The sequence below is a fragment of the Patiria miniata genome, unplaced genomic scaffold (assembly GCF_015706575.1).
Source record: "Patiria miniata isolate m_02_andy unplaced genomic scaffold, ASM1570657v1 HiC_scaffold_20, whole genome shotgun sequence".
Classification (NCBI taxonomy): domain Eukaryota; kingdom Metazoa; phylum Echinodermata; class Asteroidea; order Valvatida; family Asterinidae; genus Patiria; species Patiria miniata.
The window spans coordinates 21,176,709-21,202,778 of NW_024037059.1; the positions used below are offsets into that span (position 1 = coordinate 21,176,709).

The window sequence follows — 26,070 nt, forward strand, 5'->3', positions numbered from 1 at the left end:
TGCACAGTTTGAAGCCCCGATCAGGCAAAATTCGACTTTTGAAATTATGTACAGTCTAAGTGCAAAAATGTGCGTGTTGTTACAATGCAGATGACCATTTGGACGGCGCCGAAGTACGTGCTGGTTTGAGTCCAGATCGTTTACCGACAGGACTAATAGGAATAGTTGGTAACAGTCCATCCACCCGCAGTAGGCTAGTTACTACATTGATAGCTGACCCTGTGGTCACTGCTCGGTATGTGAGGTTGGACCTTCGCGGTAACAATAAAATCCTTCAAATTGTTGAAGTTATGGTTGAAGAATTCGTGGATGAACAAACTCTCACCTCAACTGGTGAGTAATATTTTGTAAGTGTCATACAATTATGATTAGTAATAGAATAATTAATCAAAATACTAAATTTAATTGTAAAGATCAAACTTGGGTATCACTTCGTTGAACACGTCTTTGTAATGTAAGGGGGAAGAATGGGTGGTAAAATTTTGATGATTCTTTGAAGTCAATAAGTTATGCCTTTTTTGGTAGCAATTTCTGTGGATGGAAGCTGGACTTCTCAAAGCAGCACATTCCAAGACAGGGTTTCTGCTCGAGCAGTTGACAGAGCTTTCATGTACGATATATTGTCTCATTGCAGCACCACAGGTAAGGCCTCATTCACTTCGTAATGATTAAATACCAAAAAAGTCATAGATACTACGAAATAACCTTTGACCTGTGTGTTCAAACATTGCATCCGAGGTGGGTTTTTTTCCTGAAAAGGCTTACGTAGGCCTACTTTATGTACACCGTGAATACATTAAGTTACCCTTATTATAGGCTAAGTAATACAACAAGTTTCATCCGGACTTTCAAAACGAAAAGGAAGGAGGTGGTCCATTTTGTTCCTAAGATGGCGGATTGTCCAATATGGCGGATGGATTCTGCTGCAAAAAACGAGAGACTAAAATTACGAAAAAAGAGGCGTGGGGGGAAAATAGGAAGCGTTTATTGTATAACTGTCGTCTATTTTGAATGAAATTAATTATCAAGTACACTATATTGACTTAAAAACATAAGTCTACTTTGTTAACAGATGGCGTGCCATCATGGTGGAAACTGGACCTGATGTCTGCTCAATGTGTCGGAAAGGTGTCAGTCAAGAGCATCGATAATCATCAGCGTGAGTTGATTTTCCAACTACATTAACGGGAGATGACACAATACAAATTGGAAAAAAACCCAAGGAGGCCTGGGTGAAGCACTCTTTGTAAATGGTTTCATTACATTCTGTTAATAGATTTCGGAATGTATTTTAGCGATCGAAACACTTCCGAGAGTGCAATTTATTTACACACCTTTATAAAGTCTTGCTGACAGTGTTACTCAATTTTTTTTATTTGTTTTGTTATATAAGTACATATAAGACAATTGTTTGAGGACGCTGTTGTTCGAGCTGGTATGAGCAGTGTGCCTACTGGGAACGCAATGTGTGGAAGTCCAGTCTCCACATACCAAGCCGTAGCCAATAACTGGATGGAGTTTGACTGCAATCCACCTGATGGACTGACTGCTCGATACATCAGCGTCGATAATCCAGGACAACGGTTCATTATCCTGTGTGAAGTCTTAGTGTTTCCATGCAGGCCTAACCTTCCAGCAGGTAATTATGTTCTAACGAGCCTGGGGAAAAGTTTGATTTCAAACAAAGAAAATGTCATTAGTTCGCAAGAATGGCATTTCGTGAAAGCAAATCAGCTATCAAGATAATGGCAGTGAAACTATATTCTTTCACAACAGTACAGATAGCTCTTATATTAAACATTTAACCAGCCGTCGCTAATCTATTAAATGGTATGGTGCAATTACTGGAGCCGAGGTAATGATGTCTTTTGATCGCAATGCATGTTTCTGTCAATGCTATTGCTCATCTGTCCAGATGCGACAACTTGTATGGCAACTGATTATACATTTATTTTTTGTTCAAACAATCCGTTTGTTATTTGGTTCCAAATAAGCTTCTAATATGGCATATTGCAAACAAAATATTCAATTCTCAGTGGACTTTGCTTTCGTTGCTAATCCTGCGCTCATAAACTTGACTGGTGGCGACGATGTCGTCCTGACAGCATACAAAGGTCCCGATGACATACCTGCTGGTGTCACATTTGGCCGTCAGTTGGCAACAGGTGGAACGGATGGACTTCCGCCTGGATCAACCGAAGAAGACGAGCCGTCTTTGGGGTGTCAAGGGAGATCTCTACGGTTACCTGCGGCGGATGGGATTAACAGAGTTGGTGTCTTCTATTTTGAAGGAAGTAGAGGAAGCATCCACACCAGGATTCAGATCGTTATGCTGCCGAAAGGTGGTAAGATAACATTCCTGTTCGATTGAGATCACAGTCCAATTTAGTCTTGAAATAGACAGCAAGAGTAAACCAAGTTGAAGAACACCACATTTTTTTCTCAAGACATTCACCACTTTTAAATAATTAATCGGTTTGAATTCCGCCGTCTACTATGCAGAGGTTGTAAATTGACAAAAAAAAAAAAAAACACGCTCCTGAATACTATAGTTTCAAATTCTAGCGGCATCCTACTAGACCGACAATGGAGTGTTGGAAATATGAACACAAATTAAATACCTGTCCAACACCCAGTTGAAGGAGAGGTATAACCAAGTAACTTTAAAATATGTTACAGGTTGTCTCTATTTGTTTTAAACTCAGAAAATTATGTACAAATACGTCCAGTTCTGCGAACGCAGATAGCAAATGTCGGAGACGCAGTTCGACTGGAGATGCAAAATGTGAATGCCCCAAACACCAACTACAGATGGCGGTATAATGGTGGTGACATTATCACATCTTGGAATGACCAGCTCAGTGTGTCTATTGGCGATGTTGCTGTGAGTGATGGAGGAGTCTACAGCTGCTTCGTATCTGACCAGGAGATTCGACAACTGCATGGCATCATGAGACTCATTGTGCGAGGTATATATTTGTAAAACGAGTGTATCACGAAGTATTCGTTTTGGAAACCTTGTTTAAATCTTTATATTTTCTCATTTTGAATGGATTATAATGTTTTTACTAGGTTTGCTTCAAACACATGATGTAAAGTTCTTGTTTACAATATCCATTTTATTATATGTCAATGAACATGCAAAAAGCACGCAAGAAAATAATAGCAGCAAATGCATTTAACTGCCTTGAGAAATGGGGATTACAAAAGATGACTTAGGATTATGCTCCATTTTGAAATGAGATCACAAGCAAATGTCCTTGTCGACACTTAGGTTGTTCTGATGGAAGGTGGGGGCCACCATCCTGCCTGAACCTTTGTCGTCGGTGCTACAATGGAGGCATATGTGATGACAACACAGGAATCTGTGTCTGTGCTCCGGGTTTCAGTGGAGAAAACTGCGAACAAGGTGCTGCTTTACAATACATTCAATGTTTTGTTTTGTTTAATTAACAGCATAAACTATAGCTTCAGAGATAGCGCCCTACAACATCGAGGTAGCGATTATGTGACTTCGTGGAATGTCTTTATTGGCTGAGCTAGGTAGCGAAACTCTGTTAATCTGGGGCATACAGAAGGAATAAGCTATATGACATACCATTTCAAGCGTGGCGCATCAGTAAATTTCCGAAGCAACAACCAGGAAAAGAAACTCAATTAATCATTAATTATATCGACTGAGCTAATTTGGGTATCGTCAGGTTCACATTTCGTTACTTCGAACAAGTGGCCTCGTTCACGCTGTATACAGATATAATTATCACAGTGACGTTTTTTTATTTCACGTTATGCATACAGTTCATGGCCGTAATGTTTTTGGCCAAACAGCCCGTCATCGTTGCTCCAATGGGCCTACCACCGATCCACACGATGATGCTTGCCGGGGTCGTTTGTTTTGTCTTCCTGATCCTTACGGATGCTCGTGTGCTACAGGATTTGAAGGACTAGATTGCATGCAAGGTGAACAAGAATTTCTCTTTCGTGATGGTGGCCAGGGTGCGGTATTTGCAGCACACATCGTCCATGTATCATGATTATTCAGCTAGTTCGATGTTTATTCATAAGAAAATAACAATGACGTCACGACTAGCTGTCAGTGATGCATGTACATTTAAGCATTTCAAAGAACGGTATTTGTCGAGCTGCCTAGTAGTTAGTGGAATGAACTATATGGCAAGATATGTGGTTCGAACCCGTGTCTATTTTCATCAAATATATTTTTGTAGGTTGGGATAAGTTTAATTGAAGGGGAAACACTACGAAAGCTCTTCCCATAAAATGTGGCCAATTTAATGGAATGCCTCCGTAAATAAAGGCCGCACTTGGGACATGTACCTACAAATGTAGAACTTTGTCAAGTTTTGATTGTCATATTTAGACTGTCTTTGTAGTTTATTTGTGCTTAAGAAGCTCACTCGCCCTCTTATAGCGATATAAAAGCAGTTCGGCATATTTCAGACGCCTATGTGTGTGTCATTACCAGGTTCGCCTGCACACGTTTGCGTATCTTAATTCGAACACGAAATTTATTCCATCCACACAGCGTGATAAATAGTCATGTTAGGGTGCGTGTTGTGATTTTGTTGAAATACGATGTATGCTGCAGAAAAAACACGCGGACAGGGTGGATTTAGAATCATTTGTGGATTGGGTCTGTATTATGTGTACCAGTGAAAAAGCATTACATTCACTGTGTGGACTTCCGAACAAATGATGTCCACATATTAAACCAGTTTTCAGATACGTAAGTTGTGTGGACTTGCCAACGTCAACACAAGGTTCCCCCTCTCTCTGGAAAAAAAGTTTAGAGGCATTTTGGAGTTAGGTTTATCCGTCGCAAAACCACAGGTTTTTCTTAACTACACGAAAACAAAGGAATGTCCACACTAGGTATGTAACGTAAACATGTGTGTGATGATCTTAAATAGTGCAAATATTCATATGAAAATCCACAGAAGTTGGATGTTTCAGTGTGGTTTTTTGGGGTTTTTTCAGTGCTTCATTTAAGAAATGTCCTTGAATTTTTTTAAATTATCAGACTGCTCAGAGGGGACGTATGGAGCTGACTGTAGGCAGACGTGTCACTGTGCACATGGAGACACATGCAGTAAGGATACAGGGGAATGTAGCAGTGACGTTTGTGACTCTTCATACTTCGGAATCAACTGTCAGTGCACACGTAAGATATAACAAACACATCAATGCTCTTCCATGGGGACCAGCTAAGAGAAGACAATGTAAAGAAATTACAGTTTTAGCAGAGGGAGGAAAACCCAAGAAGAACATTCTGAGGGAAACCCACGGAATCAGGTAGGGACTGAAAACCATGCAATACACTTATTGGCCCAGGCAGGTATTAAACCAATGCACACCTATGTTCTGACACAACTATGTTCCGACACACGTTTAACTATGTTAGGATACACCTATGTGCCGACAGCCCTATGTTCTGACTGCACATATTCAAATTCCTATCCCTAACCCTAACCCTACCCTAACCTTAACCGGGAGTAACACAATCTTATGTGCGGGGTGTCGGAACATATGGGTTTCGGAACATAGGGGTGTAGGCAAGGGCGGATCCAGAACACAATTTCGGGGGGGGGGCCAAAAAAAAATTTGGTCCCCCCCAAAAAGTGGGTCAAAAAATACGGCGTGGGGTTCGGGGGGCCCGCTTAAGGGCCCCGAAAAAAAAATGGATTCTAGATGCTCTGTGGTGCGATCTGAGGCAATTGCTGACCACTTTAACCAATGTTTTTTTTGGAGGAAAAGATGGTGGTGTACTCATTGCCTGCCTTTATTGCGAGGTCACATAAAAAAATTAAAAAAATTGGTTTCGTTTGGGGGGGGGGGCATGGCCCCCTTTGGCCCCCCCCCCCTGGATCCGCCCTTGGGTGTAGGAACATACAGCAGTCACCATCGAACCCAGGGTGAGGTCACAGCGTTGGAAGGCGAGGAAGTACCGCTACGCCTACCTGACTCCCCTGACAGGTACTTAAGACACAGACCTCGTGGCAGAACAATTATGGATTTCCCCCGTTCGTGTTTGTTTCAGGTCGTCCAGTGGATGTGACACCGACCTCCATCTCACAGCGCAGCCTCAAATTTTCTTGGCGGAGTCCACTTTGTCCAAACTTTGGCACGATCACCGGGTTCGTCTATACACTGACCGACGTTAAATCTGGACCTTTGCCGCCAGTTTTCAATACAACAGAGAAATCTGTTACCATCGATGGTTTGATGCCTCACACGGTGTATAGCTTTCAAGTTGCAGCCATCACCGCAGAAGTAGGAAGTGGAACGTACAGTGAACCTTTAATTGTAACCACAATGGAGGCAGGTAGGCCTACGACTTACTAAAAAGAAATGTACTAAGTTAAGTTCTTATTTTAAGAATTCCAACATGGTACAAATTCCTTTTTTTTCTTCACAGAGCCATCAGCGCCCTCACATGTCAACATTCAGAACAGTGATGACGTTTCAATCACCATCACGTGGTCACCACCCAACTCACCGAATGGTATCATCACCAACTATGACATTGCTTACTGGAAGTCGGTTGACGCCGGGATACAAACTCTGAGAAATAACGTTGGTGTGTCGCCGCTCGTGTATCTCGTCGATGGTCTGGAAATGTCCACTATGTACCAATTACAAGTATGTGACATTTTAACCCACGATTGTGAGGACTGAGACAAATAAATGACACACTTAATTTTTAAAACACAAAGCCGCAGCAATACTTTAAGTAACTTTGAAATCACTATAGACATACATCGCCGAAAAAAGCTGCTATAACAATGACAAATGTCGTGGTTCTAATCATTTCAGGTTCGGGCCAAGACTTCTGCAGGTGCAGGTCCATGGAGCGACACAGTCACTGCATCCACGCAAAATGGTATTTCTCCTATTGTTATTGATGATAAAGGTCTGTACATACATTTTTCAAAGATCACAAAGTCAAAGAATCACAAAAAAAAATACATTTCGAATAACACAAACCAGCAGCAGAGGAAGGGTCGCGGGAGAAATAACTGTTAAACGAAAGACATGGAATGTCATGTACAGGGCGTCCTGAAAAAAAAGATTGCTTTTGTAAATCCAAAGATGCCAAGAAACCCATTTTGTGCCACTTTTTGTGAAGCAGTAAAAATCAGTATAGTCCTAGTCTAAAACCAAATCGCTTTACTGTTAGTGATTTTAACATTTTTAAGCAGAGTGTGCAATATTTATTTATATTTAATTGCACTCTTTCATTGAAGTTTTAAAAGAAGTGAACCTGTCTGTACTATTAAATTGTTCCAACATAAGAACAAAACCCTATATTGTCGTGTGAATGAAATGTTTGTCTTACACACATAGGGATAATCTTATCAAAAGAGCCTTACTGGCATTGTCTGATCTTTGAAGCACTCGCTTCCTAAAAGTGGCACTGAATGGTTTTTTTTTTTTTTTTGGCTTTGCGGTTATTCAAACATATCTCTAGATCTACAAAACCACTCTTAATTAAACGAACGGTTTTCTCAAGCGAAATCTGTAACCTTGAAGATCGTTTAAACATTTGCAGTAAATTCCGGTTATAAATTGGCGAATTTTAGGACACCCTGTATGCCTACAGTCTCTGTCAGATACATGACAGTGTTCTAATTTTCTATACGTGGCTACTTTTTTATGTGTAGTTACTGAACACTCCATGAAAGTTTTGAAAATTAGAATTTTGTATTGTGACAAAAGAGTCATTAAAAAATTAACCATTGTACTTCCATTGTACCTGTAACAATTAGCAGGTACAACCTATGTACAGAACAATGTACCGAAAGTAGCAGCTATCGTTCTCGGGGTCCTGTTAGCTATTGCTATTGCTGTCATCTTCATCGGCTGTGTGGTATGGAGGAAACGAGACCGAGGCCGCAACAGTGCTCCGACTACACCGAGGCTGAACGTCACTGAAAAACTCGTAAGTCTTTGTTTTAGTCCAAAAAAAAAGTTGTTAGTGTGTTTGGAAGTCATTTTGGTACGAGGAAAATATACCGAAAGCTCTTCAGAATTCATGAATAACAATATGAAAACTAAGTTTCGAAAGGTAAACAATCGCAACTCATATTCCTGGTGTGGAATGTTAACCCGAATGTCTTCTCTTCACTACTATTTAGTCGTTAAATTTTTTTGTCCTGGTCAAATTAGGAGCTTCCTGTTGTGATAAATCCTAGCATGCATGGCATTGAGTCTCCGATCTCAGACGATATTGAAAGGGACATCTACGAAGACGTTGGTTTACCAGCCTGGGCTAAGGGACTGGAAATCCAATGGCAGAATCTCACGATTGAGGATAAGGTTCTTGGCAAGGGAAACTTTGGGGAAGTGAGAGCAGGCCGTATAGAAATCAAAGGAGAAGTGTACAAAGTAGCCATCAAAACTCTCAAAGGTAAAACAATTGATTTCAGGCCGATAACACCGTCAAATTACTTGGTTGTATTCGTTGATTATTGGGATCCTGTCGTATTTGATTTGATTGAAGAACATTGTTTGTTGGAATTAAACAGACAGTGGGAATCAACATTTTCTTTTCTTTTTCTCCTTATAGGTGCGACAACGACTGCTTCCGAGGACTTCCTGGTCGAGTTCAAGACAATGGTTGGAATCAAGCCACACCCGAACGTAGTTGGTCTAATGGGCGCGTGTATGTACGAAGGTATACCTATCTAATCAATCACTCTCTGGATACAAAAACTGTGAATATTATTCAGCAATAAAGAAATATTTTTGAATGGACTCTAATCGGTAGGAAGGATTGGAGCCTATTGGCTAACCACACATTAAGAAGAAGATTTACTTACATGCTAACATTTTAAGCTTTTCATGCAACCGTGGTTTCAGACGCCATAAACCCTATAGTTCTTGCACGCGGAGTATGTTATGCACCTTGCAATTTTTTGAGGTCTGGCAAGTGATTTCTTGTTTTTTATTCCAGCCATTTTGTACGTTGCTCTTGAATATCTCCCCAACGGCAACCTGCGTGACTACCTGAGGAGTACTCGCCCCCAGCAGCAGGTGGCAATGAAGTTGGATGATGGTGTATCACCGTTGACTTCCTTCAACTTACTGACATTTGCAGTAGATGTAGCCAGAGGAATGGATCACCTCTCTGACACTGGTGTACGGACTCGTTATTGAATTGAAATAGGTCCCTATTTAAATTTGTTTGGTTTTGGTGTTGCAAGTTATTTTGTAAAGCGTCCAGCTATTCGTACAGGTTGAAAAAAAAAATATTTATATATATCATGGGCTCCGTCGCCCAGTGGCTATACGTAACATAATTATGTGTGGTGTTATTGGATTTAAAATCCCGACGCTGTGTTCTTGAGCAAGATACTTTACTTTTTCTGCCTTTCTCCACCAAGTAGTATAAATGGCTACCACTAAGGGTGCAAAGCAGATTGCGGTGATCTCTTACTGCTGCGTACAACTGATCTAATGGTATAATCCATATAATTAGAGCTTTAATGCTTTAATTTGTTTTAGGCGCTGTAAAGTCACAGCATTCCTAATGTAAATGGCGAATGACTGATTATTATCGTCAACAATAAATATATATTATAACATAGATAATTCACCGTGACTTGGCTGCAAGGAACATACTTCTCGGAGAAGACTTGACTGCCAAGATTTCTGATTTTGGCCTATCACGGGGAGAGGACATCTACGTTCAGAAATCGCAGGTAAAGCTGTCACTTGCTCAAACGTAATACTGTCAATAGAATAGTTAATGAAGTGCACAGGTGCAGAAATAAAACAGGTGAAATGTTAACACTGATCTTCTTGTGAAGTTCACTCTTTAAACACAGTTTACAATAGCAGTCGAGAAGCACCAAAACCCACACAATAAATACTGCACATGTGGAGTAAGATTTTGTGCAGTTTGTGAAGATTTATGAATCTCAATGTTTGTTTATTTTTTGAATTGCAAATTTTATTTAAGTTTCTTTGTTTTGTTATTGTTATTTTTTTGGCAACTGTACTTTCTTAGACACGTGTTCCTTCTCGCTGGTTGGCAATCGAGTCTTTGACCCGCCGGGTGTACAAGTCTAAGAGTGATGTGTAAGTATCATCAAAACATTAGGAGACTTTGTGATCATTAGACATTCCAGCAAATTCCAAGTAAATTTGTTTCCTTCCAAGTGAGAATTATGATTAAAATGTTCATGACTGAGTCTTTTTGGTGATCTTGTTCCAGATGGTCATTCGGGATTGTACTGTGGGAGATAGCTACATTTGGTGAGTAACCACATTTGTTACATTCTAGATCTTTATATTCCAGGAGGGAATGTGAAGATAATTTGAATCCTAAGATAACTTGGCTGTGTGTTAAATTCGTGATTGGTTATTAATTAGAGGTAGTTAATATTATCAGAAAAACTGTGATATAGTGTTGAAATCGCCATTTTTAATTTGACCTTCTCTTTTTAATTCACTCACTTTTTTAAGTTTCACAAAACCATTATATTCTCATCATAGCCTTGTTCCATAAGTAAAGACCAAGGCAACTTCAGAGTTCTGATACTGGTATTGTTGTATTGAAACTTGAAGATGTTATTGTTTGACGGATGATATATGGTATTAATTGGTTATTACAGGTGCGACGCCCTATCCAGGAATTCAGAGCTTGTCGTTGGCCAAACGATTGCAGGAAGGTTACCGAATGCCCAAGCCGGAAAACTGTGCCGATGAAATGTAATTAAGCAAGAATATAACCTTTTCTAGGGAAGGCGTCACATTTTATAAAAATCAAAAAATCTGATTTCGTTGTCTCTTTAGCCTAGTCAAACTTCGGTGAAACCAAAAACAAAGCAAATACAGTTTTGGCGTCGCACGAGGAATGTATTAGTTTTACTTGTAATGACATCAATGCAGTGCCAACCTGAATCGTCAGTTTTTGGAAAATTGTGCATGCCACAAACAGAGTCTATAAAATCGTTAAGGTTTCTATTGATTAAAACAAGTGTGCTTCAAAGTGACAAGGAATTTCACCTCTTACTACTGCACCTCCACAACACCCCCCAGTAAGTTAGCTTTGTTGCACTTTTACTTTCTCTAGCTACGATCTGATGATGAAATGTTGGCAGCTAGTACCAAGCCATCGCCCAAGCTTCAAAGAAATCACGATGACGCTCCAGAAAATGAATGAACCATCAGATGAGAACGTATGTGTACCGTGGTTTTCCCAAACGTTTTTCCCAAACGTTTTTTTTTCTTATTTGTTTTTCACAAACGTTTATTACATCATCTTAAAGAAGTGTATGATTTGTTTGCCTGTTGAGTTTTCGCTTACTTTACGAGGGTCTTTAAGCCATTTACAAAATCGTCTTTAATTGGCTCAAGAAATATATTATTCAAATATTAATTTTGAAATTCAGTACATTTTAAAAATATTTTTAATATAAAATCTGTAAGTTATACAAATCCACATTTGGTTAACTTTTCAGATCTACATGGCAACTCATTTCTACGTGAATCACGTGATCAAGCCCGAGTTTGACGATAACTAGGAAGACGGTACAAGACTGAAGGCGAAGCATCTTAAAGGAAAAAAATTCCTCACGAGATATCTTGGAGATGCGACTCAAATATCATTGACTGATTATTCTGATTTTTTTTTTCTTTTGTGGGAGGCGTTTTTTTGTGTTTTTTTTAATCATTTAAAATTAATTTACTATGGAACTCAGCCAGATGTTTCTCTATTCAACTCAATTCAATTCAATTCAACATGGTTTATCAACAAACCACGAATAGCAGACACAGCTGAATTGCACGTGATTTACATTAAAAAAGTACATTTTTAAAAGGTAAAAGGCCTACCGTGTTTGTATATAATAAAAATATGACAGACAATACTAATATTTTTTTTTTTTATTACTTTTTTTAAATTCTTTTTTATTCCGCTTTACATTACAACAAAATACACACCTGTATTATTCTATATTAAATATGATCTAATAGCTTTAAGAAAGGGGCACTTACATTCCATCAAAACACAATGATTTTTACAAAACAATGTATATCTATATATTTATAAATATAACTTTGAGCTCATTTGAAAACAGTTGACATTCTTTGCGATAATCAAACCTGTATTATTCTATAATAAATATGACATTTAACGAAACCTTCATATAACGACACGTACATTCCGTTCCAAAAGTGGCTTTAAAATGTATCCAACAGGAAAACGCAATTAACATAACTTTTAACAAAATAATACATGTGTAGTTTATAGATATGTTACGCTCTGGTTGCACTCCGCGGTCGATGTCCAGGTTGTGGGAGGCGCTTTGTAATTGACCCAATTGCTGTGCACTTGATACCTTTGATGTTTCATATAAAAGTGTGTTCTGAAATACCTGAAAGCAAGACTTAATTTTATTTCATTTGATCGTGTATATCTTTAATTTTTTTTTTGCTGTCATTGGATAAAAAAACAGAAACCCAGATGCCACACTATATGACATTAATTTTTATAGCACATGCCGTGGTGATTTGGTTGGCTATGTTAGCTGTATATTCATATTGATTATGGATGGTAAAGCAGTTGGATGCAGTGAACAAATGTTTGAAATGTAATCGGAATATTTTAAGTCACTATATTGCAGTTTTTATGAATTAATTTGGCTACACCTTTAATTAATAATACATTCATGTGTGTTTGAATTATATAATGTTATATTACTTGAAACTGCTGTGGTTTTCTTTTATTTAGATTACATGGTACTATCTAATAAAATTTGTTAGTCATTATCCATTTATTATTAAGTTTTGAATCTTTTTATAAATCGGACCACATCAAAGAAATGTTGTCTGCATAAACGTATACTCATATCAACATATCTCACGTATTATCCACGAAGTGTAATTACATTTATTAATCAGTATCATTAACTGTTGAGAATAATTGTAATATAACAATTTAGTGATGTGAAAGATTAGGTAAGTTGGACATTATATACACAGTAACTGAGCTTTCTAAATTCTGAGCTTTGTGACTATACATGTGTTTAAGATTTGTTAGCTTGTTCCAGCAAAGTCGCTACAAATAAATATAAATGATTTCATTAAATATCCTAAGTCCGGAGAAGATTTCTTTAGTCGGAGAAAACCAAAAAAACAGAAGCAGGAACTGTTTTTTTTTCTACATTCAGCGTCTGCATGTACAACTTGCGAAGTGCAACAAAAGGTTGAACTTGTGACCCAGAACCCTTCTGTGCATAGTAATATACACACTTCTAATGACACATGGGGTGCGTTCGAGCGTGCTACTCGTTATATCATGAGTATACTCTTGAGCGCACGAACGGCGGGAGTATGACCCGCGGGTTAGCAAGAGTAGCTCTCCGTCATACCGGAAGTATACTCTAGCACCGAGAGTAATGCGCACCCAACATTTTCCTGCACTCGGGAGCAGCCAGAGTAACACGCTCGAACGCACCCAAAAGCAGGTGAAAAGGGGCCAATGAACTGCGCGGAGCAGGCATTATTCATAGTCTATGTAAATAGACCCTGGCCCTGGCGAAGCCGGCAATTATGAATTATGATACGTCAACAGATTCGGCGATTAATCATGCAACTAGACTGCGTATATGACCACGAGAACTTGACAAATCAGCGGGCGCCAAGCTTCTGTACGCGCGTCACGTCACGCCCACGATGAGAAGCATTTGTGTACAATTTGTTGCATTACAAAAACGTGGCATTGAAATTGACCAATCGAAATCTTAGTCCTGATTTCGGAATGAATTGACGTCACGCATGCTTAGATATATCAGACGTTTTACCGGACATGGGCTGAGTGGAGAACGGGTATTACTCATACTACATTATTCACGCGTTGGTTCACCAACTCTAAGCAAAATTTTACTTGATATTCCTGTGCTTCCATGGAAATAGTCAACTTGGGTCAAATGTTTTCATTTACAAATTGTGAGAAATGTACACGTGAATAATTCAATATTTATACATTAAATGAAATGTTAGGAATTATTTCAAATATTTTGAGCTTGAGAATTTGAGAAAAATTGTAAAGTCATGGAGATATTACAGATTTAAATCGATCTCATTTTGAATTTTTAATGATTCTTTAGAAAAATAAAACCTGTGGATTTTACCTCATTTTGTCGAAGATATATTTTTCCCAATAACAAGGTATATGTTTATTCATAGTCGATGATGTAGTCTGGGTGTCAACTGGGCAATTTCAGCCGATTGTGTTAAATTCGAGTGTACATTGTGGGCTAGTTTTTTTTCACCCCCGTATTATGAGTGTACATTTTTTCAGTAGTATTGAGCACTCACATACAATTGTGTATCACTTTCAATCTTGGATCTCCTACTGTCCCTCTTTTCTTCGTACTTCCCTGAGCTCCTCTGCCATAAAATCCCGACACTGGTCTTTATTTGAATTTATCTCGTGGGCTCCAACTGATAACCCTCTGCAGTCTTCCCAGCTTAAAAAAATTCCGGCATTCAATCGGCGAGGTAGTGTTCACACTTGATACGACGAGACTGGCTTCGGCTTCTTTCTTTCTGGTTCCTCCAAAAGAGTCGGTGATTTCATTTGCGCTGGCCATTTCTCTCTTGGGAGTCAAAGAAAGGACGGCCCGTGACACACTACAAACTCATCTCTGCAGCTGTCAGACAATGGCTTAGATCATTAGCAGGGTCGGCTCCATTAAAGACATGATTCCACGGAAGTGGAAGCCAAGTAGATTGTAGCTCTGCAACATGCACCCTGGCCCTAAAGGCTTGAGCTGTATTGATTCAGACTGTATCCGGTGAAGAACAATGCGTGCATCCGTCCACGGATAAACATGAGGTTCTTCCTGAAGCTCAGTGTGAAGAATTTGGCTAAACATATGGCGATGAGTGCAGCAATTAATTCATGTCACGGGATCGTGGTCTGACAAAGAGGACCAACCATAGCCTTTGCCGCAACGAGACAAAAACATGGACCACGGAGAGTGTTCCAAAGCATGTAGGCGACAGTGCCATGGGCGAGGAGCTCGCATCTGCAAAACCAAACAATCAACTTGGGACTTCGGATGCAAAGCGAAATTGCTTAGTGACTGGCGGTGCTGCAAAACAATGAATTGCAGGGTGTTTCAACTGATAATGTAGTAACTAACGGATAATGTAGTAACCAACGGATAATGTATCACCAACCGAAAATGTCACACAAATTGACCGATACTGTATCACTAATCGATAATGCAACAGAAATTGACCGATAGTGTAGTAAAAATGTACTACATTATCAGTCGATTGTTGTTACATTATCGGTCTTAACCGATAATGTAACAAATATTGACCGATAGTGTAGTAACATTTACTACACTATCGGTCAATTTCTGTTACATTATCGGTTAGTGATACGCAGTATCGGTCAATTTGTGTGACATTTGTAGTAACCAACGGATAATGTATCACCAACCGATAATGTCACACAAATTGACCGATACTGTATCACTAATCGATAATGCAACAGAAATTGACCGATAGTGTAGTAAAAATGTACTACATTATCAGTCGATTGTTGTTACATTATCGGTCTTAACCGATAATGTAACAAATATTGACTGATAGTGTAGTAACATTTACTATACTATCGATCAATTTCTGTTACATTATCGGTTAGTGATACAGTATCGGTCAATTTGTGTGACATTATCGGTAGGTGATACATTATCCGTTGGTTACTACATTATCCGTTAGTTACTACATTATCAGTTGTAACACAGGGGATTTGTGTAGTGTTTGGATTGAGTGGATCTCGTGTACGTTGGGTAAGATAAGAGATCGGAAGGCAGATAGCTATAGGCAGATACTGTTACCGTTTCGGTAACGTTGTGTCGAGGTATAGTCTGTGTGATCTATTGTATTTGACCCTAGAGGTTTACCAAGAGCTCTCATACCTTACCAGTCCATGAGTTGGTTGAGATCAATGGAAATAAACCAACCTGGGTCCTACTGTAGCTGATTATTAAGGTTTACATTTAAGAGGTTTAGTAGGGAAAATAACCCTCCACTGTGAGGTTTACTTATTGGCATTACTGAAAGAGGTTTACTAATTTGCATAAAGTTGTTGAAGTAACCCTCAGTTTTGGTACAAACCTCATGTAAGAGATAACTTGTTTATTGATATGTCATATAGCAAACCTCATTATTTGAATCTCATTCATTATTGTACCCATATACTGAGAGGATTTGAGAACCAGTAATAAACCAGTTGTGAGTTGTTTGTTTCTAGCTCGGTTGTGTGTTGCTCTTATTTACCATAAAGTGGGATAGAAATGGTTGATCGATAGTAATCTGCCTGTAGTACACATGCAGTTCAGCTGCAGCTGCAATTCAAAACAATTAAAAAACATGATTCAGCAACCTTTGATTTGAAATTGAGATCCTAGAATGCTGTTTTTCTCCGAATATACAGCTGAAGCTGAGCTAAAACTTCATCAGGTTAGTTGTTCAGTATCCTTCATTAGATTTGGAGCACTTTTGTTGCTTCAAACGATCAAAATGCACAAATTACAAATGATGGACTATATCTTTAAACACTTTTTGGATTGAAAAAAATTCAAATGTTAACGACTCACTGGATTATTAATTATTAGTATATGATTTTCTGGTACTGAAACCAATGAATCCTCAAAATCGCAGCATCAGCATACAAAATGGAAAGATATGGGCATCCAGTAAATATTGGAACAATCTGCAGAGTTCCCGCACGCGTTCTTGGCGAAAAACCACCTGTTGTATGCATCACCAACAAGAAAAACAGTTTACATTGATGAACAAACAAAAACTTGAGGAGAAAAGGAGATAAGGTCTCAGCTTTGTGTATCGACTAAACAAATAATCAAACGTTAATGACTCACTAAGTTATTAATAATTAGTATATTTCTGGTACTGAATCCAATGAATCCTCAAAATCGCAGCATCAGCAGACAATATTGAAAGATGCATGCATCCAATAAATATTGGAACAATCTGCAATGGTCCCGCACGCGATCCGGGCAAAGAACCACCTGTTGTAGGTCCTATGCATCACTTACAAGTTAAGCAGTAAAAATCGATGAACACTTCAAAACTTGATGAGCTGATAAGGAAGGTCTCAACTGTGTTGATTAACAACAAATAATCAAAGGTTAACGACTTACTAGATTAAGTATTATTATTGTCATTACAATTGATTATTACTATAATTATATCGATTATTGCTGTAATTGGGCAATTCCTTCCGCAGATTACAAAAAGGCACGCGTGTTCTTTCAGCAAAACGAAAGCAATTCACATGCGTCTCTATATGAGAATTGCTTTCTTTTTACTGAAAGAACGCTTACTCTTTTGTGATCCGTGGACAGAACTTTAAAACGGTGTTTGTGTTCAAAATTCCGCTACTTGAAAAGCACATGAGTGATCTGAATGATTCTTGTACTAAAAGAAAGCTTAAAGACTGGGCTTTTATATCCTAGATTTTGAAAGTGCTACAGACAAAACTTCATTCAAAAATTGGTTCTGCCATTTGGGATGCGTTTTCTTTTTTACTCACCCTGTAGTGTACGTACCCCAGTATATACAGGGCTGTATAAATAGTGGCTCTCGAGTTCTTGCAACATATTGGTAGTATTACTCTTGCCATTAACAAGAAGCGATTTATCCGGAGTTACTATTTTGTTCAATCATCAACATTTTAATGGCATGATCGCCTACATCAAGTTACGATATGTTTTTTCAAATAACCGCTGATTTCATGTTTTGACATTTTTTTTCCTTGTTGAAATACTTGGTTAAGTAAGAAAAATTAACTACTGTCGACCCATTGGGTAAATTTCCAATATGACAAACATAATGGCGAGAACTTGCAACTAAGCTGCTCGTACACCTAGCAGACATGCAGCAGTCTTCAACCCCGTGTAGTTTTAAAAACTACAGTACCCAAGGTTACAAGCACACATCTCCAAATCGGCCTTGATCAAATAAATCAGGAGACTACATAGGGGATCTTAGGAATAGAGCGACAGTTATGTGTGACCCTATTATTTAGCATGGCCCTATATTATAGCATTTTCTAGAAAAAAAAGTGTTGCCCTTTTATAACATTAGCAATTATTGTTGAATAATTATATCATTATTAATATTATTATTTATATTTTACAACTATACGACTAAATGGTACCTTTGGGAGACACTTTATCGTATTTATTTCGAACGGAGGGAGACACCGACCATTAGGGAGAAATTAGGGAGCCCACCTTTAGAGGCAAAATTGTATCGCCGCAATTAGGTTATATTTGTTGCTCGTGGTCTAATTAGTAAAAAAATATCGAAATTCGTGGGAAAAGGATAAGGGAATATTGGGTTGGGGCACATTTAAGTTTGAGACATGTTGTGCAAAGGTTTATGGGAATGTCTCATAAATGTCCAATCCAAGTTTGAAACATTTTGTGCACAAGTTTATGGGAACGTCTTCCAAATTTCCAATTCAAGGTAATAATAATTATTATTATAATCATATTTCTGGTACTGAAACAAATGAATCCTCAAAAGCGCCACGTCAGCGGACAAAATGGAAAGATGTGGGGATCCAGTAAATATTGGAACAATCTGCAAAGTTCCCCCACGCGATCCGGGCAAAGAACCACCTGTTGTAGAGGGTTGAACTCTATAAAGAGGACAGTTTCTAACCCAACATCAGACAAATTCATCATCAGATGCCATGGCAAAGTTCAGCCATCTCTTTGTTCTCATCACTGGTAAGTGCCATAAACTTCTTTACTAACAAGACAGGTATATTATTATGTTTATAGCTCCTTTCCACTTGCAGCGCTATCTTTGCAGAACGCGCTGTCTTTGTATTTTTCACTTCATCCAAAGACCAGCTCTCCCTTGAAAAGAGACTTCGAAAATATTTCTAAAATAAGATGTTTGATGATTAGTTTTGAGCTATTTCGTTTTTAGTATCTTCTAGCATTGTTGAAACTCAACGTTGTACATTTCGTCACCGACACCACGAACTGACACCCTCTGCATATAAAAATTCAATTTTTCTTTTTTCGCCGATATTGGCAATTTGTATCATGAAGTTTAACATGACGAAGTTAAAATTGCTAAAATCATCTAAAATAAGCAAATTTTAATAATGAATTTTCAAGAAATTGGTCAATTCTTGTGTTTTTTGTTACCACAAAGTGACTCTGCACAGGGTGTCAGTTCGTGAAAACCAAAATGTGCGTGTTTTCGGAGAGTGCGCGCATGCAATAGCGTTAGTGAGTGTCAGTTCGTGAAAACGAACATTGACGTGCTTTTGGAGAGTGCGCGCACGCACGCGCAGTGTTTGCGCGCGCACTCTCCCAAAACACGTCAATTTTGTTTTCACGAACTGACACCCATCTTTATCATTTAATTGCTAATTAACTAAGCATATTTTCACAATTTAACGTTGATAATTGAGTAGTTAAAGCATTTTCACGTTAAGTGATACTAAAACCTCTAAGATAGATGGATTAATTTTACTGAGTAAATTCTTGTCAAACCTTTAAAAGCGTTTTTCTCCGATTTGTATTTCTGCAACGCTGACCACCGGGTGTCAGTTCGTGGTGTCGGTGACGATTTAATAGGAGCGGTCAAAAAGTAGATACACCAGAGTGAAACTAGTAATTTGCCAGAATATTCGGAGTCCAATTTGTGCTTTTTTTATGTAAACTCTGTACATTTACTACTGTTAAAGCTCTTGAACAGCACTCACAATGATGTTTCTGCTAAAGGCAAACAAAACCCATATATTAAAATATGTCAGGTAATGTTCACAAAATGTCACATCAGTGCCGCTAGCTATGTGTGAAACGCATAATACAAAACTTTACAAAAATATCTTCACTAAAAATGGCAAATGATATTTGAATGACGTCAATGTAGCTGACAGTTCACGTGCATGTTGCAATCCAGACACTAACACTCAGGTATTCCTGTTCCCGTCTTTTCTCCTTAAAGCATTCGTTGTTGGACAGACATCTGCGAGTAAGTATTCACCGTTTACCTTCTATCTTAGCTAGTCAGAAGCTTGTTTTGTGAAATCTAAATGTAAGCAAAAAGAATGTCAAGAAAGGTCGACCTTAGAAGGATTCCACAAACCAGCGAGAGTGTTAAATAATAAAATTTGGAATAAATGTGTGCTTGGCCGGTTTTAAACTCTATGTTTTAGACTAGTTGGAGTCTGGATGCTGATAAGTACCCGAGCCCCATCCTTGTCGCTTTCAGTTGTATATACCATGTAAAAAAAACTCTTCAGCTTTGTAATGATAACGACTTTGTCGAACTTGCCGATCTTCCGCGACCTTATTTCGAGAAAAAAACATCTTTAAAAGAAATGTTGTGTTGCGCGTTGTGCCATAGATATTGAATAAAAAGACTGGAACGGCAGTGTGTATACAGACGCGCGCTCTTTTTCGAATATGCATGAAAACTATTTGGAAATGTTAACGCGTCGCCCCACGCACTATTGCGCATAGAGCGTCCATGAAGGTTTGGAAACATTTGTGCACACTCTGTGGTGTGCCTTCACGCGCTGCCGATCTAGTCTTTGTATTCTATATCTATGGCACATACATATGGTGTCGGACCATAGAGCTATATTAAATTTAATATAGCTCTATGTGTGGGACCATATTGTAAACAGTTTCTGAGCGCGCCCTCTGTAGACACGCGCTCACAGATTGGATTGGTCATGTACAACGCATGCTCTATTGCCTATTCATACAGTGTGGTCCAATCAGATGGTGTTATTTTCATTACGTAGCGAAGCCCCGCAAGGTAGACACTGCCATTGGCAACACAACATCGCGCTCAGGCCCGGATTAAGTGTTTCGTAGGCCCTATAGGCACCAGTGTTCCGAAGAATAGAGAAGGAAGGGGAAAGGAAGAGGAGATAAGAACAAAGTGGAGAATGTAAATAATAAACACCGCTGCTCAAAACTCCGCAAAGCTAAAATCCGGTTCTGAAACCCATGGCAAAAGAGTCTACATTCTGTCATGTCGGCACAAGCTGCCGCGCGAAGTCGCTTCATATACGGGGGTTGACAGCTGCAGCTGTGCATATAAAAAATATAAAAATTAAAAAAATTACACTATAGGATTTAAAGACACCCCTTGCAGTCTGGGATCAGGGAACAGGCCTGAACAAGATATGCGCAAAGGTACTGAGCATGTATATTGAAATAAAAATATTATAGCTGGATTGAATTGTGTATTTTCGAGCAATTTTAAAAACTAATTTCGAACGATTACAGTACAATCTCTCAAAATAACAAATTAATCATTCTTGCAATTGTCCTTCGCTAGAAAAGAAAGAAAATAAAACAAAAAGTTATGTGGCGGTGGCCAAGTCTTCAGGAGTCGGACTTATGACCCTAACTCAATGAGCCCCTTACCGACTTCCATATAGAACTCTTCTGGGACTCGGTACCCGGCCCACCACACCTCCTTCCCTGTCCATCCATGTAACTCGAAAGTCAGGCACCATAAAGGGAGGAAACGAGGTGGCACCCTAAGCCTTGCTGCCGAGTCAGCAAAAGAACCCCGTACCTATACGCAGATGCCAACCTGGACTTCGCAGACAGTCCCAACTTGTGAGTCAGCTTACCGACCGACCGAGCTAACTGCTGTTGGTAAATGACGACGGGAAATTAATACTCTTAAATGACAGAACCGCGGGCATCGAAAACCAAAACAATGTCACCAAGCGGGTTCGAACCCCTAACCCCCGGGTCCGCTGTCAGACAGCTTAACAACTAGGCTGTTTCAGTACGTGCTTTTCTCTTTGTGTTTAAAACATAATCCCTATTTCCGCAGTTGGAGAATTACTTTGTGTTTCAAAAGCTGCGCTAAAGATGCATTAGCATAATTGTGCTATACACATGAATGTTGTTACGTAACTCTTTTCTACAATCATTCTTATGTACAGAGTAGTTGACTATTCAGAGTCACTACGAGCAATTAACCTTACCAAGCTCGTCCTCATTCTGTCTCATCAATTATTGTTTCGCGTCGCGCGTCTTTCGGCCGGCACTGACATGTCGCTATGTTTGAGATAAAATCTAGCAAGTTTCCCCTACCTCATTATATTGATATCAAACTACTGACCCGTATACAGATTTTGACGAGGAAATTTTGTTTGTCTGATTCTAATTCAGCTCCCTTAGCTAGCTTGGGAAACTTTATCTTTTCTAGGGATTGATGCCATTATAATACGGCCAATATATGGTGCTTTTCAGGGCGATACATGTGCGACATTCTGAAAAAGTCACCCAAAACGGTAAATGCCACAAAAAAGGGCACAACTTCTTTTTTAAAAAGGGCACTTGTTCAAACAAAAAAGGCACTTCGTCAAAAAAGGGCACTCTTTACAAATTATTCGGGGGTAAGCCCGTTAAAAAAAGGGCATTTAAATGGAATAAGGCAGTCTTTAACCCACCCCCCCCCCCCTGGCTACGCCTATGACCCTAGATTGGTTGGTTAACCAAATTTGAGGTGACGTGCCTGTAAAAACAAGGTTGCATTGCCTATTGCGATACTGCATTCCTCGATAAAAATGCACAAATCCATACACGTTCAAGTTCATCACCGAATAATAACCCCGAAATCCATTTGAAAAAAATATCACCATAATTATTGACAATTCCCACGACAGCAAAGCTGGCTTAAACAACAACAAAATACATTGAAGAAACTTACCGATATGATGACCTGAAAAGTTCTGCCTCGGCACAGTAACACAAGACGATTTTTGAAGCGGAACTGCGTAGAAAGAACACTGATGTGGAAGTTTGGATCCGCCCGATCACGTGAACGGAAACAGCATTACTTCTGTAATATCGCCACCATACGTTCAATCTTTGTGCAGAAAATATAGGGCGCTCTATTCAGTACTGTCCAATAATTAGATGCCTATATACATATAGTACATTCATTAGATGTCTACGTTTCAGTCCACAGACATAATATGCACGCGCTGCCAATCTAGTCTTTTTATTCCATATTTACTACCAGCGGGATGCCGCGGCACCCCTGAGTTTTTAATTGTATGCTTTAAAAAAGTTCAAGTGAAAAAACGAAAGTTAAGAGTTGAAAACATCTTAGGCCTACGTAAACGAAAGCCTACATAGTTTGTGGAAAACAACGCTTAAAAGATAGTCGGTGGGCTTAGGGCCCATCTGCATTTTGGGGAACACTCTTTCAAACTCTCAGGATCACTTTTCGATACCTCAACAAGTGGCAGACTGATTTTTGCGAATACAGAGAGTGCTGTGGACCAAATCGTGTTTCATGATAAAAGGATGTGCTTGCTTTTTCACTGTTTTCTTAAGCTGAAGCTTCAACAGATTAGGTTTGCAACATTTTTCTTTGGATTTTGAGTGGTGCTATTATCGGACACAAACAAAATGCATGGAGAGCAAATGATCCTATATGCCTTTAAATATGACATGTTACAAAAACTATTCCCCATTTATTAAAAAAGCCTACAAATGAACGCGAGACAGTGACGTGTTGTGCTCAATATGATGCCCGTGACGAGGCTGTATTCATGCAATCACGCATGCGCGTTTTGAGGCCATGATGTGGCAAAATGGAAAATCTCAGCCTCATGCAACACTGGCTAATAGTCCAGCGGATATGTGAACAAATTGTGCACTTTTGCATTAAAATGTGAAACTTGGCACAGTATATTCATGCGAGAAAATGTTTTAGATGTAGAGCCGTCGCAAGTTTACCCTTTTAGGGGCGTGGCAGCCATGTTTAAAAGGGGGACTCATCATGCCCGCAATGAAAACGGTTATTCCTACTTGTCACAAAAGCAGGAAACTTCACAAAGACATAATTATATAGATTATAAGTGTGTATACTGTGGGAAAAACTCGTCAGTCGATAGACTTTACGCAACACCAGTCCTTGGAGTGTTATTTATACTTTCACATTTGCGGAATTCTTTCCTTTGATCGTAGAGGTCACACAACAAACCACCTCCATTCGATTATATTTTCCTTTTTTTCCCTTAAATTCAGACGTCGAACTCCCACGTGTTTGTTCAATAGCTTATCGCCACAGACATTGCCCGTACGTTAAGGCCGAATAAAAAAAAACATGTTTCTCGTCCGGGTTTTCGAAAAAAAGGAGGAAGCGGGGCTTTTTATTTTTTATTTAAAAATTTCCTGCAGTTGTTGGTGTTTCCACTGTTCAAAGACACTTTTAAAATGAAAGATAAGTTGGACAAAACAACTGAACATATTTACAGTGTCATTTAGAATTGTATTGGTCTACAATTTATTTTCGGATGAATTTGTGGATTGTTTCGTTGTTTTTTTACTGCATTTTTCAAAACTAAAAAATAATTAAAAGAATCCAGGCGGCCTCCGAAAAGGAAGCGGGTGGGGACGAGAAACTTTTTTTTTTTTTTTTACTTCGCCTAATGCCCGAGGGTACAGGGCATGATTATAGAACCGAAACGATTGCAAACAAAGGTCAACGTCAGGGTGTATGTATTTCGGGGGTTGGAATTGAACTACACGCATTTCAGTACATGCAGGCCCAGCACTTTTTGCGAACACAAAGAGACCGAAGAAAAAAATCATCAGCCTTCATCTAATACCAACGCAATACTACATGTATATTGCAAACTAAATTGACACTTGATATGTTGCCATTTGATTTGTAAGGAATCCTCCTGAATCATTTCAAATTCTCACCTAATGATAATGTTTTTATTTGTACTTTCAAGGTACATCAGGTCCTATGTAAAGAAACATTGACTGGGCCCAAGTTGATCATATTTATATCAAACAAGCAAGCAAACTGCCTCTTCATATTGAGATCACTAAAAAGATTTGGTTGTGATCATGAGGAAGTTTTGGTGATGAGCCCATGCAAGCTTATATGAAGTTCATGTTTGGTACATTCATGCATCTACATATTTTCATCTCTCTTATTACATGTATTTATACGTACCTCTGTGATTATATCAAAAATACACTAATACTAAAATGCCAATTTGACTGTTAATTAATAGTTTACATACATTTCTACTTCATTAAATGTTCAGCTTCTAGGCCTACAATTACACGCTATTAATCTAAAACTAACTTACTTTTATCCAAAATTGACATAGTCCATTATCAATTGTATACATGCATTTTTTTCCCAAGATAAACTCCTTGAAATGCTCAACGTCAAGTATTCTCCACAGATTTCACTTACACTTGCTATTTTCTCTAAAATGTTTTCAGGTGAGTTCACTCACACATTGTTTGTCAATGTAACAATGTACTTTATCGGTGTTTGAATCCCGTATGAATTTCTTTGGTGAGGTTTGCCTGCAACTCCATGATGATTCTGATATCTAGTTACTTTGTGGATCTGTTTAAACACAGGGGGTGAGGGTTGTATGTTTTGCCCTGTGCAGTGAACACACATTAATTCTTGGCCTTTGACAATGTTTGAGGAAACCAATGTGCTGTGTGTTCAGTTTGCAAGGGTCTCAGCTTTTGGTAAATATTTCAAAGTATTCATCAATGTATCCGAATTTCTGTCTTCATTAATTTAACCTCATTTTACATCTCAAATATGTGCCACGCTAAAATAAAAACTTGTTGCAAAAATTAATCTGTCAGTCGCAATTCAAATATTTCACGATCATAAACATCCATATTTTTATATACATGTAGAATCTGTGAATAATGTTATTAGTGTTATATTCATTACGAGCTTCTGTGGTACACTTTTTGTTTAACTGTCCATCCCCTAGCCACAAAACAAAATTTATTTCTTTATCAATTCAATATGACAAAATCTCTTACCTGAAGCTCTTACATGTAACTTCTTCACAAACTAAAAGCAAAAAGCAACAGTTCAAGAACAGGAGCTCATTCCATCTTTATATTATGTTATACTTGGTTAAGGATACCAATTGTAAGAGAACATTTTTAATCAGAAGATATACATGTACATGTAGGTGAATTTTCCATCCAGTATTCT

General features: G+C 38.6%; 1 protein-coding gene across 1 annotated transcript; it reads left to right on the plus strand.

The window, feature by feature from the left end:
* The first annotated feature begins 290 nt into the window (after positions 1-290).
* On the plus strand, positions 291-11,651 carry LOC119727907 (tyrosine-protein kinase receptor Tie-1-like). The gene is made up of 21 exons (XM_038199986.1): positions 291-333; positions 1,073-1,159; positions 1,394-1,639; positions 2,037-2,342; positions 2,706-2,969; positions 3,275-3,409; positions 3,799-3,960; positions 5,039-5,179; positions 6,056-6,340; positions 6,434-6,657; positions 6,832-6,928; positions 7,788-7,957; positions 8,185-8,425; positions 8,585-8,692; positions 8,972-9,156; positions 9,606-9,719; positions 10,028-10,098; positions 10,235-10,275; positions 10,635-10,731; positions 11,096-11,201; positions 11,484-11,651. The coding sequence occupies exons 1-21, from the start codon at positions 291-293 to the stop codon at positions 11,544-11,546; spliced, it is 3,186 nt and encodes a 1,061-aa protein (XP_038055914.1). The 3' UTR covers positions 11,547-11,651.
* Positions 11,652-26,070: the final 14,419 nt, after the last annotated feature.